Source organism: Triturus cristatus, chromosome 11 (genome assembly GCF_964204655.1).
Source record: "Triturus cristatus chromosome 11, aTriCri1.1, whole genome shotgun sequence".
Taxonomy (NCBI): Eukaryota; Metazoa; Chordata; class Amphibia; order Caudata; family Salamandridae; genus Triturus; species Triturus cristatus.
This window is the reverse complement of record NC_140594.1, coordinates 1,078,806,621-1,078,820,058: the sequence shown is the minus strand read 5'-3', so window position 1 is coordinate 1,078,820,058 and position 13,438 is coordinate 1,078,806,621. Positions and strand designations below refer to the sequence as shown.

The 13,438-nt window shown below is 42.8% G+C and overlaps 1 protein-coding gene across 3 annotated transcripts in view; it reads left to right on the top strand.

Annotated features, from left to right (window-relative positions):
- Positions 1-13,438, top strand: part of NLGN1 (neuroligin 1) — a 792,339-nt gene that overhangs the window by 765,078 nt on the left and 13,823 nt on the right. For all 3 annotated transcript variants that reach the window (XM_085635421.1, XM_085635420.1, XM_085635419.1), the window contains one exon: positions 2,283-3,072. In XM_085635421.1, coding sequence (XP_085491547.1) covers positions 2,283-3,072 — 790 coding nt within the window. The remainder of the gene's footprint in view (positions 1-2,282; positions 3,073-13,438) is intronic.

The following is a 13,438-nucleotide window of genomic DNA, read 5'->3' as shown; positions in this document are numbered from 1 at the left end:
CTGTAGACACAGCATTCAGTTGAACCAGGTCCAATAAGGCAGGCCCGCCCTTCTAACTTGAGTAGACTGCTGACAGTCAGATGGAATGTCCATCTGCTGCTTTGCTTGTTAGAAGGTGTGTGCTTGATAAAATAGATGAACAGGAGGTTGAACACCCCTGACTACAGGCTGTTGGATGTTCGGAATGGAAAAAAAAGAAAAAAGGACGTACCTGGATTGGCCGGCACTGTCTTATCTACGTCCTCTTCATCTTCTATCTTCCTGTCTCCAGTCCCGGCCGGCAGCAGGAAGCACCCGGGCACACAGGCTTCCCTGAGCCTGCAATGCATCAATGTGATTGGACTGAGCGACGTGGATCAGCGCTTAGACAGGGACAGGGAGCCTGTGCATGTTCCTCACGAGGCTGTGTAATGTAGCCTGGTGGGGGCATGCAAAGTGCGCATTAGTGATTGGCCAGCACTTAGGGAGTGCATACCACTCCTCCCCCTGCTCTGGCCAGCCCTACCTTGACACTGACTGCTATAGAAAAAATAAAATGATAATAACTATATGTTATTATAATTTTATTTTTCCTTTTGAGCAGTGGGGCGACACTCCTCTGATTTAGCGTAGGAGCCGCCACTGTGTTACAGGTAGAAGATGGTAACAAGGTATCAGGAAAGCCCAAATGGGAGCAGCATCCTTGCTGCTCAACCCGTGCACTCCAACTGACAATCACTCCACCAGGCACACATCAGCATTCTAATACCTCACACTCACAGAGGCTGACCAGCAGGGGACACAAAACTAAGGCGAGAATGCATGGAATAGAAATGAAGATACCACACATTTCCATGTGTCAGTCTGTAGGTATTCGATTATGTGTGTATTATATTTGTGCATAGCTCTGCCTCGCAACCCTTATAATCATGGGCTAAAAAGAGGTACCTGGTTTTCACTCTTGGGGTCCCCAGTAAGGGGGCTCCAGGATACCAGAGGGGAGAGACCACAGGCATTACAATTCAGGCCCTGTACCTTATTTACTGCTCTGAGACCCTCTCACGTGGACTTTTCACAGCTACCTCTTACAGAGTGAATCATTAATTACCTATTGTTTTTCAATATATTTGTCATGTGTGCCAATTGTTTTTGTCAATGAACCACACAAATTGTTTGCAGTTCATTAGCTTGTTTTCTAGGCACGATAAATTATTTTTTTAAATGGTGAAATTCCTAAGCATAAATTGCTATCCAACCATGAAACTCGCTAGAACAATGCTCATGAACGTTGAATTATTCCTTCTTAAACTATATTTCTATGTGAGGACCCTCCTTTCAGGAGGTGACCTTGAACAAAGTAAATACCATCATATTATTTCCTCTGCACCATCTTCAGTATTATTTGGCGATTCAATGAGGTACTCTGATATAATCCCCTGTAACCTTCTACCTAAGCTATTTACAATCTCGGTAGCCATGTTGGAAGTAAAAATGGCTGACCATTGCTCAGGTTTTAACTATCACATATCTATGTAGCACAGACTAGATGTTCATCTGTGCAATATATGTCTCTTTTTTTAGATGTAATTGTGTATATTGTTTTGATTTGACTATTTTCTTGTACACTACTTGCATGTAGTAGTAACTGTTCTTAGGTAAAGAGCTTGGTTTACAAATAAATAAAAGATATTTTAGGCCATTAACAATGGCTATCATTTGAAATTTGACAGTATTTAAGTATTACTGCATACTGAGAATTTGAGTATCTCCCCAAATTACATAATTATTAGTAAAGGCCATGGTTCTTTTGTTCTCTGTCTTTCTCGCACACAGGCTCTCTCTAATGCATTTATCTAATCCCATGCACACACACACACACATCCCAATTAAAATAATTAAAACAATATGATATGACATGCACACATGTAATGAAAATGAGACAAACCCTGCCCACAAATCCCTCCTACACTTACTAAGGGTAAAGCTAATATAATTTCAATACCAATGAATACAAGCTGTTACTAGGCCGAGTTTTGCTCTTCTACCTATGGGAATGGAAAATAGAAGTGCTGAGTAAGCCTATGCTGCAAGTGATAGAGAGAGTGAGGTACATTCAAACCTTCTTTGAGTAGAATGGATTGGGAAAACGCTTATATCTTCTACAATAAGTCAGAATGGAAGATAGACATTATGAAAGCAATAATATGTCCCTGTAACCTTTACCATTTCAAAACAAAGTACATTCTGTTTTAACTTGAGTTTTAAATCATTATATCAATGTTTTATTTATTATTTCCCCACAGGACTCTTTCAAAGGGCCATCGCTCAAAGTGGAACTGCTCTCTCCAGCTGGGCAGTTAGTTTCCAGCCTGCCAAATATGCCAGAATGTTGGCTACAAAAGTTGGATGTAACATGTCAGATACTATAGAATTAATAGAATGTCTACAGAAAAGGCCTTATAGAGAGCTTGTTGACCAGGATATTCAACCTGCACGATACCACATAGCCTTTGGACCCGTGATTGATGGAGATGTGATACCTGACGACCCTCAGATTCTGATGGAACAAGGGGAATTCCTCAATTACGATATCATGCTTGGAGTTAACCAAGGAGAAGGCTTAAAATTTGTGGAAAGTATTGTTGACCATGAGGATGGCATATCAGCAAGTGATTTTGACTTTACTGTTTCAAATTTTGTGGACAACCTATATGGATACACAGAAGGGAAAGATATTATGAGGGAAACCATCAAATTTATGTATACGGATTGGGCAGACCGGCATAATCCTGAAACGAGAAGAAAGACCTTGTTAGCTTTGTTTACAGATCATCAGTGGGTGGCTCCAGCAGTGGCAACAGCGGACCTGCACTCAAACTTTGGTTCTCCCACATATTTCTATGCCTTTTACCATCATTGCCAAACTGACCAGGTGCCTGCTTGGGCTGACGCAGCTCATGGAGATGAAGTTCCCTATGTGTTTGGGATTCCGATGATTGGACCTACTGAATTGTTTCCTTGTAATTTTTCCAAAAATGATGTCATGCTAAGTGCGGTGGTAATGACATACTGGACAAATTTTGCTAAGACAGGGTGAGTACCTGCTTACAAATTCTTCCAATGAAAAATATCAATGGTTGCTCTTTTCCTTACAGTTTGTAAATTCTAGTACTGTTAGACAATTATATAAACATAACGATTAATGAGGACTTCCTATAATTATTGTTTTTCTCCATGGCTGTATTTGCATATCATTTTTTGAATTAAGGTCACAATTGGACATCTTTGTGAAATCTGATGCTGATTCACAAGCCTATGATCTGCACTGATTTGGTTTAAGAGATGTCACTTACACACGTGGAGGGTCTCTAAAATGTGTACATTTTTTTCATTCATTATTATATTTAAGGGAGGAGTTACTGGGTTAGATCCAAATTGCCTGTGATATGTATAGATATGTATAAGCATTTCCAAATCCTTTTTCTCATCTGGCATATTGGATCCACTAGGAGGGTTATATTGTGGTTGGCCTGACCCTACTTACCCAAAACTGTTCTTTCCCTGCTTCTTTAAAAGGTATAGGGTTTTTTAGTTTGTAATGAAAGAACCACCGAGGGCTAACAGTAAACAATTAGCTGATGTCTCAATCGCTAAATGGCCAGGCTCAAAAACTGTGTGTATTATTTTTATCAAACTACTAGCAAAGAAATAAATGAAATCACCATGATATGTTCTAAGGTTTGACTAGGTGTCCTTTACTATTTATTATTTACATTCAAACTCCAATCGCAGAGCTTAGTGCTAGGGTTGGGTTTGTTGAGCCACTAAATAGTAACATTGAGTCACTATACCAAGATATCTTCAGAGAACACATATGGGGGGAAATCTGGATGTTTTAAATGCCTGATACAATTGCTCACACATTATAGGTCATTCTGAAAATGTGTATGATTTTATTAAGTGGTAGCTCAGAATAACCGATCCTTCATAGAGACAATTACACTTGTTTGCCATTGATATTTGAATAAAACTAAAATTGTGAATTGTCTAAAGCAATTTTCCATCAGTAAATTACTTTTAATAAAGCATTAAGAATTAATTGCAGACACTTTTTCATACAGAATGACACCTTTTGTGATTGCACAGGTCCAAAGCCTTGATAAATATGGCCTGTAATCTTCCTCTCTCAAGGTTTTTATGTACCTTCTATTTACGTTTGTCACTGTTTTCCTATCTTTCTATGCCTCCTTTGTTTTGCCTTTCCCGCATTGTTCTCTCTTGCTCTGCCTCTAAGTCTGATGATGAAAAAATATGTTTTTTAAATCAAAAATTTGTGTCAGAGCTCTCCACCTGCACAAATTTAGCACTGGCTAAGCCAGTACCGCTTTGTCTTCTGTTTATAGATTGCATGTGACAGGATCTTGGCCTCTGGACACCTTCTGAGAAAACAAGCCTACCGCCATGGATAAAATGCATTGGTATCTGCTGACTCCTCTGTAGATGTCAGTCTGAGACAGAATGGTGCAAGCTGTGTAAACGAACAAATGTTCATGCAAAAATCTACGTTTTGGGCCCTTGCCTGTCGCGGGTACTTGGGCATCCCACATAAGTGAGGCACCATTGTTATCGGGAGACCTGAGGGAATGCTGGGTGGTAGGAAATTTGTGTCAGCCCGGTGATCCCACAACTTTCCCACACAAAAATGTGTGGAAAAAGAGTCTTTTTCAACTAAATTTGAGCTTTTCAGGGCATGTTGGGTAAAAAGAAACAGTGAGAACCACACAAGTCATTCACCCTTGTACTTCCCCCTTTGTCTACTACTCAAAAATGTAAAGGTTTGCCTAGGTGACAGCTGAGCTGGGGCACAAAGTTCCATGCTACCCATATTGAGAAAAATAAATCTTACAAAAGGCCATTACACCGCCACAAATATAAATCTAACACTAATTTGATCAAGCTAATCCACCACTTACACTGGTTGGTTTTAGCACCTCCAGAAATGCTGGCTTCAAAGCACAAATACTTATCAAAGTATATAAATATTGAAGCCAAGCCTTCTGAAGGTGAGCCATAAAGCCAATTCACGGCACCAACCGCTTTATGGTCCACTCACATGCCATTCACACACCACACACAAGACTTCCATACCGCCATCCACGGGCTCAAACAACCAAATCACTTGCACTCACACAAACATACTGCCGCCATGCAATCTTGAATGAAATTAAAATCTCCTCCTAGCCTTATTGGGCCCTATTTGCCTCTAACCAGCTCATTGATCTTTATAAGGGCTGTTGGATCATCGGTAATTGGTGCATAGTAGTTTACGAAATTAAACAGTGCCCCACTTACCCTAGCAGTAACCCAAATCCACCTCCCTTGGGGGTCTCTCGTTACTTGATGTAACTCACAGTTAGTTCCTAGAGCAAAATAAATGGCTACCCCCCTAACTGCAAGCCCTGATGAGGCAAAGAAGGCTCTAGAATAGTATTTAGGTATTTAAAGTTTGGAGTATAAGTTTTCAGATGGGTCTCCTGAAGATATAAAATCTAAGTAGGCCATCAAATCAGCCCCCAATTTTTTCTTATTAGATATCCCATTAACATTTATCAATATCATCCTTAGATTAGAATCCATAATGCATTAAAGAAAAAACTAAAAACGTACCATTTGTATCTAATATCTGCCTTATAAGTAAGATTACTTTTCTAATTCTGCTCTCATGTTTTCCCAATTACCTGCCACACCCCCTTCTCCGTGCCCTACCGCCCCATCCCTCACCACTTTCCTGTCACCCTTCCTACTCCTGGCAGATGGGGAATAGCCCGCCTTACCCCCTGCCTGCCCTCTTTGTAAACCCCCTATGTCAGGTGCCATGTTCTTGCACCCTAGTGTGACCCACTACCCCGTCCCGCCCGAAAGGAATAAAGAAAAAAAAAGAAAGAAGAGAAACACAAGAGAAAAGGAGGAGAACATAAGAACCAATGTTCATCGTGACATAAGAACCAATGTTCATCGTGTCGAACAGTCCAATCTCTTTACTTCTCCTTAGTAATTTTTTGCTTCATCAAGACTTGTGAACATATGAAATTTGTCTTGGACCAAAACTCGTAATTTCGATTGCTGAGCAATGGCCGCTTGAACTCCCCGTGCTTTAAACAAGTAGAGAAGCTTAACAAACTCCTTCCCACGATGCCCTGCCGCTGCACTCATATCCGAAAAAATGCGACAGTTAGGAACTTCCCAAGAAGAGAATTGCTTCTCCTAATACACTCTGGTCAAAATCTGCTCCTTTAGCCGAAAGTCCGCAAAGTTCACTAAGATTGTTCTAGGCAATTTTGAATTGGGGAATGGCTGCGCTTTAACTCTGTGTGCCCGTGTGATCGTGAGGTCACCTGAGAACTCGGGAAGGACATTCTCTTTGATAAAGGATCTGACCCACTGGAGTGTTTGTGACCCTTCACAGCCTTCAGGGACCCCAACTAGTCGCAGATTCGAAAGTCGAGAATGGTTCTCCAATTCTTCTAGCTTGGTTTCCAGCAGGTGTTTCTGCTTTTTATCTATTGAGACCTGCTGCTTCATCGAGGTCACCTGATCTTCCAGGAGAGAGATTCTTGATTCAGCCTCCTGCAGCCTTGCCAGGTAAGATCCAACTACTTCTTCAATTTTTGATAGACGTGCATGAAGTGCTGCTATCTCAGTTGCTTGAGTGGCTTTCATTTCTCTTATCTTGTCAAGAATAACGTTGAGCATAGCTTTTATGTCGCACTGGAAACTTGTCCCGGTCTCCAAATGCTGAGCCCAGGACAGATCCTCTGATCCTAGCCGTGTTTGTTAACTTGATTAAAAGTTTCTATCGGCCACTACAATCAACAATGATGATGATGAAGGGTTTGCCAATGGTCAAAATAGTAGAGGGAGTGCCTGAGCAGCCGACTCGAGACATGGTTGAGCCTGTACGTCCTGTGCATCCTGAACATCCTAATCCAAAGGCTGATGTAATACAGGGAGTGGAGGCTGCAGAGGAAGTGGAGGTGCCTTTGATTTAATAAATAACGAATATTCCTTGACTTTGCCCAGAGGCGTACTGGAAGGATTTTCCTGAATGCTCTCCTGATTCGCTGTTTCATCTTGATTCACCACCAGAGAGTTATTAATCAGCCTTTCTCCCATTGTTGCCAAGCCAGATGATGCGCTGCCTCGTTCTAGTGCCTCTGTGGTTAAGTTTATTCCACTATGACTGGAACTTTCCGCCGTCTCCTGACTAATGGCCCCTTGGCCCCCAACACCATGCTCCAAGACATCGTCTTCAGAACTAATGGGACTAGTAATTGGGGCTGACCCTTAGCGAACTTTCTGGCGCACTCAGCTCTTGCTGTCGCAGAAGCAATCTTCTGTCGTGCCTTCCAAATCCGAGTCCTCAGGGCTGTGTCGATGCTCTATGGGGGCCCACCTCTGAATCGACCCAAGTCTGGCGCATGTAGAATACACAGACTCTTGGGGCAATTGAGCGGGGGAAGGAAAGGATGGGGACTGCTGGGAGGGAGACCTGTAAAGAAAAGAAAGGCAACGTGCAACACATACACATAGGCAAATGAAGAAAATGAGAAAACAAAACTACTGCACAATAAAGTGCTCCACCATGGAACACATATCGGATCACGTTGTTGCCTGTATATTGCCCCACCTGGAGCAGCAGTTAAATAAGTGAACTCTGAGGTTGCCTCCTCAGATCACAACAGTTGCGTGGCTAAGGACCCCGCACCCTCTTTCTATATACTCAAAGTCAAAGTGAGGAGGACGGAAAAATATGGAGGTGTGTTTAATCCTCCCTTCTTAAGTCAATTCACACACCCACACTCACTGCGATGAGCGTTCGCTCTGTTGTGTACTGTACTTCCCAAAGTACGAAAGGCACCGCACACTGCACGCTCTCCAACAACTGCTTATACTTGACTGCGTGTCTCTTTCAAAAGTACGAAAGACACAGCACACTGCACGCTCTCCAACAACTGCTTATGCGTGACTGCGTGTCTCTTTCAAAAGTACGAAAGACACGGCACACAGCACGCTCTCCAACAACTGCTTAGACGTGACTGAAAGTTAGCTCGCGGGCACTATACCCTCCCTGCAATAAAGGACCACGAGACGGCCTTTTTCCAACAGGGAGCAGGTAACCCACGCGCCACTACGGGCGACGACTCCCCTCTGCATGTAACGGCTGGGAAGCACGTTACGGCCAACAGAGGAGATCCCAGGACTTGGGTTGTCCGAATAACGGACCAAGGCTATGAAATGGCGGTTCCGAGAGTAAAGACTCCAGAACCCTCTTACCGCTACCACGGAGGCGAAGACTTTCCTCACTGCCACTGGAGCAGACCACAATGGAGGAATAATCGGCAACGCCGCCCGGGGCTCTGCCGCTTTGTATCCTGCTTCTTGGTTCCGGCTCCGCCCTTGCTGGCGCACGTCGCGTCACTCTGGGCATTCTGGGGAATGTAGTTCCTGGCCGGCAATACGCGCGTACAGCTAGCGTAACACCCGGCCAGGAATCGTGACATCTTCAGCTGTGAAGTACAGATTTTAGTATTATGCGCCATATTTAAATCTGAGCCAGTGCATTAGTAATTTTTAGATGTTTTCCCATCCTGAGCAGGATTTGTTCCTACTAATAAGCCCCACATGGCCCAGCGCAGCCTCGTTCCAGAGAAAAGTTTAGCTCCTCAAATTTTGTCTTTTTCTCTCTTTTCTTTCTCCTTTCGTCTTTCCCTCTCCCCTCTTCCTTTCTCCCAAGTCTGCTTCTTCAGTGAAAGCAAAGTTCAGTCTAAAAAAAAAGCAGAAAGAGTCCAACTCTCTTAATTCTACAGTTCCTTCTTGTTAATAAGGCAGTTATATCTTGTTTCCACCTTTTACTCCCAGCACGCTTACCGGCTGTGACTGATGGGGTCTCGCTCTCCCTTGAAGTCTTGCACCTTTCACACCCAGCAGTGGATTCCTGTGTGGAAATATACCTTTTTAGGGGTACACTAGTGCAGGGACACCCATTTGTCCTTGGGTTCAAAAACCAACAAAGTAGAGATCAGCACTGGAGTAGGAATAAATAACAAGTTTATTAATCACTCATGAGTGGGACCACGTCCACACAGCACTCTCAAGTGCTGCCTGAGGTATTACACTGAAGTTACAGAACACAGGGCTTTTATACAGTTTTTCTGCAGTGTAAGCATGTGACCCGAAATAGGAAGGACACGTTTTTGAAATAGTTTTGGACAAACTAGGACAGATGAATGACCCCTTGGTCAGCAAAGTGGGAGGGGGAGCAGGAGTTCTTATGGCAGCAGAAATGATTGACAGTTAACAGGTGTACTGGCAGCTACAAACTCTCAACACCTACATTGCTTTTAGCTAAGTCAGGAAGTCAACTAAAACCGGTAGCACAGGCAGAAAAAGACGAGCAACAGAGGGCGGGAGAATTACGAAGGAAAGTAAATGGACACCACACCCAAAATGGCTGCAGCTTATGCCAAGTAAAATATTACACGTTTTCCACAGACAGCCCTTTTGGCATAAGCTAAGACATTTTCTTATGCTTTAAAAAAGGGGTACTATAGATATCATGTATATCGATCAGCATCATACCGCTGACTTCTCGGTCTATTGCTAAATGGGCATTTACATTTTGGACATTTGTAAGCACCTGATTTCCTGCCTATTCGAAGCCGCACCATCAAAGAAAAAGAGTCCTAAATTAAAATCAACATATTGCTTCATCATTATTTATAGTTCTTTTGAACCGGTTCAAGGAAATGTCATTGAACAGTTTTTGATCTTTATGATAAGATGCAGGTGCTCGGAACACAGGAGGAAGCAAGTAGGACACGTAGCATGTTCCGGACCATCCAATTGGTAGATGAAAGTAGCCTTTACTCCCACAAATGAAATAAGTGTTGTGTGAGGATAGAAAACTGCTGTTATTCATTCCACCAATGTTCAATACTGTGGTACAGTCACTTTTCCCCACTGGGATACTACCAAAACTGCTCACACAAAGATTTGCTCAGGCTCTAGTAACAGCGATGACAAAAGGCCCGTTACCCTTGGCTGTTCGAGTGTTGGGGAAAACATAACATGTGGAGGAATTTCCTCTGCGATACTCTTCCATTTTCCATACAGTTCCTTTGGCCTGTGGGTTCCCTTCCTCATCGGGGTAACACACTTTTTATTCATTAGAGGCATATAAAAGTTTGAACCAAGCTGGGCATGAGCGATTGTGAGAGAATGGCAGCAGTGACAACAGGATTCCTTTTATGTTCTGATGAGGAGGAATCTTGCCACAAACCCTACAGTTAGTAGCATTGCTTAGCTGGTGTGTCTGATGCAACATTTGAAGAAATTGATTGTTTCTCAGATTTTTCCGGTATCTCTGTTCATGTTGCGGAAAATCAAAATGATGGTGCTCTTTTGCAGCAAGTGATGTAACAGTAATGTTAGGTAAGGAGCCTCCAGGCATTACTTCCTCCACTACCCACATTACAGTAGCGATGATGGCAGCAGTCAAAGTCATACCATGGATGGAGATTGTACAGCCATTGCACATTGTCGCAGTGATCTCCTTCTTCTTAGGCGATCTCATTTTCATCTGCAAACAACAAAAGAGATGATGCCCTAAGGTCCTGGGCAGGCATTGGTTTCTTCACTAACATTGATACGAGTAGTCACTAAAAGACTACCCCCCTTTTTAGTCAGTCTTTAACCACCCAGGACAGTGGCTCAAATAGTCTCTTTCTGCGCTGAAATGTCTTTCTTCCTGGATCGAAGCAGATATCTAGATGTACCAGGGATCGTGTGGTCCGGGAAGACTTCCTCATGTCCTTCAGGTGACGCAGCTCGTCCTCTCTCAGTGACCAAAACGACGTGATGATCTGTAAGCATAGCAGGGCTCACGAAGGAAGAGCTTCCCACACCTGCTGATAAATAGAAGACAAGCTGTCAGTTAACTGGAACAAATAGTCACTCATAAAGATGTCTGGGGTAGCTAATACTGGTGTAGAACAAAGGGCTTGGTATAACTGTTGGAAGGCGCTCTGGCACTCAGCAGTCCATGGGAGGGCCAAAAAAGGGCCAACAAAAGTTTAATAATGTGTGAAAAACTGCCTAAAAAAAAAAGATGATGCCAATCAGTGCACGAATATCCTTCTGAGTGCGGGGTACAGGAGTATCTAAAATGGTCTGAATTTGATCAGCTGTAAGTGCACGTCCCTCCGTAGACAGGAGGTGACCTAAATAGGTAACCTGCTGTCTACAAAATTGATATTTCTTTTGCGAGACTTTGTGATTGTGAGAGGCAAGAAATGATAACTATAACAGTGTTCCTTCTTCACACTAGGCAAGGATGTCTGAGCGGCATCCTCATTGATAAGACAGAATCTCTCAACCATTGGATAATTGTTATTTAAAAGAACACTCACACCTTCCGGAGAACAACTTATTGTGGCACGAAAATATTTAAGCATATCGATACCCACACTGTTGTCTGCCGTGTTAGGGGAAAGCAAAAATGGATATGCTGCAGTGAATTTGTCAAGTCCGAATTCAAGTTGCTGTGAAAGTGGGATAGGTATAGGTGTCCCATCGAATCCTATCAATGTTATCATTGTGCCAGACAGGAGAGCCCTAGGAACCAATTTTTAGACAGAGCATTACGGGTAGCCCCTGTGTCAACCCGAAACCTATCAGTAGATCCCAAGACGCTCTTTTGCCATCTGTGCAACAAAACTCTGGAACAAGCAACCAGTGGGTATGCGACTCCAGCATCATTATGTACATTTTAGGAAGGCCCTGAAGTCCCAGCTGTTTAATATCCATTAGTACTGTTCCTCTGTCACCGACTATTCACACCTTAGCGCCAAGACGCCGTCTGGCATTCGAGCGCTTTACAAGCTTCTTTATACTTATACTTGCATCAACATAAGGACCCATTTGATGTACTGGCACCTCAACTGATCCCTTACCCCATCCTAGGCATCCCTTTGCATAATCGGAATCTGCAAGAGCATCAATAAAATAATCAGACATTTAATATTGATTACGTCTATCCAAAGTATTAGAGTAATTTGGTCCTTGTTCAACTGCTTCAAATCTGGGTTGAGCTCCTGTACCTCCCCTGTTTCCTGAATTTCCTGGGCGTCCTCTCATACTTCCCCTTCCCCGCTGATACTGCTGACTTCGCAAAAGGGGGCACTCCAGGTATATACATTGCGCATCCGCTTCTTCCACCTCCCCTAAATGGTGAACTATATACTTGAGCCAACATAACTTTTGTCTTTAATTCTTTAACCTTCTTATCCTCCCTGCCTTTTGCTTCCTGTTCGTGCCGCTCATAATATTGTTCCATAGTCAAAAGGGAAACTAGGGAAGACGTGGTCCAAGAATTCTTGCTGGCCTTTAAGCGACCAGCTATTTCCGGTAACATATTGACAAATGTATCAACAAACAAATGCCGACCCGTATCATTGGCAAATGACTGACCACTAAAATCATGGAATGTCTCCTCAAACCTTGAAAAGAAGTCAGAAACTAACTCATCCTTTTTCTGTTTACAGGACGCTAACGTGGTCCAATCTATTTTCTTAGTGGGTATGAGAGTCTTTAACTTAGTCACAATAGCTTTAGGAAGATCTAATATCTCCTTCTGAGGTTTCTGTGCAGGCTCCCTTTCCGCATCTATTGGTTCTAAATGTTCCCAGGTATCACCATATGCTGCATTATCATCTATTTTACGTATTGTTCTCCACATATCAAGAGGCAAAATAAGTCCAAAGAACATATCAATATCTGGCAAGGTCATAGTGCAGGAGCTAATGGCTCCTTCCACCTCCTCATAGAAGGCGGTAGGATTTTTCCGGGGGTCGGGCAAAGCAGCTTTAAGAGGCATCACATCAGCTCTACTCCAGGGAGTTTAAACCCAATTATATATAAAATATCCCTTTGCATCATCCAAAGTTTTTTTATTATTGGTTCCCGCACCCTTCGGAGGAACATACAGCGGTGCAGCTTCACGCAAAGGTTTCATAGCAGACTCACTACTACTAGGTTTATTTGCATCCACCAAAGCATCTACTTTCTTTGCCTGAGATTGAACTGCTACTTTCTTTGCCTGAGATTGAACTGCTTCTGCAACTTTATTTTTCCTAGCTAATTCTTGCTCCTTTAGCAAACGCAATGTGTCATCTCGTAATTTGACCAACTGTCTAATCATATCAGTTAGGTTCGAAAAAAGGAAAGTCCCATCTCCTAACTGTTTACAATCAGTACTTATATCATCTGGTTATGTTGTATTATAAATATGCTGTCAACCATATATTACCTCCCAAGTGAATTTTTCTACAAAAATAAAACCGTTTGGCGTCTTCCCAAGTCTGAACTGTAACTGTGAGGGCCATTGCTGTAGTAGTCCGAC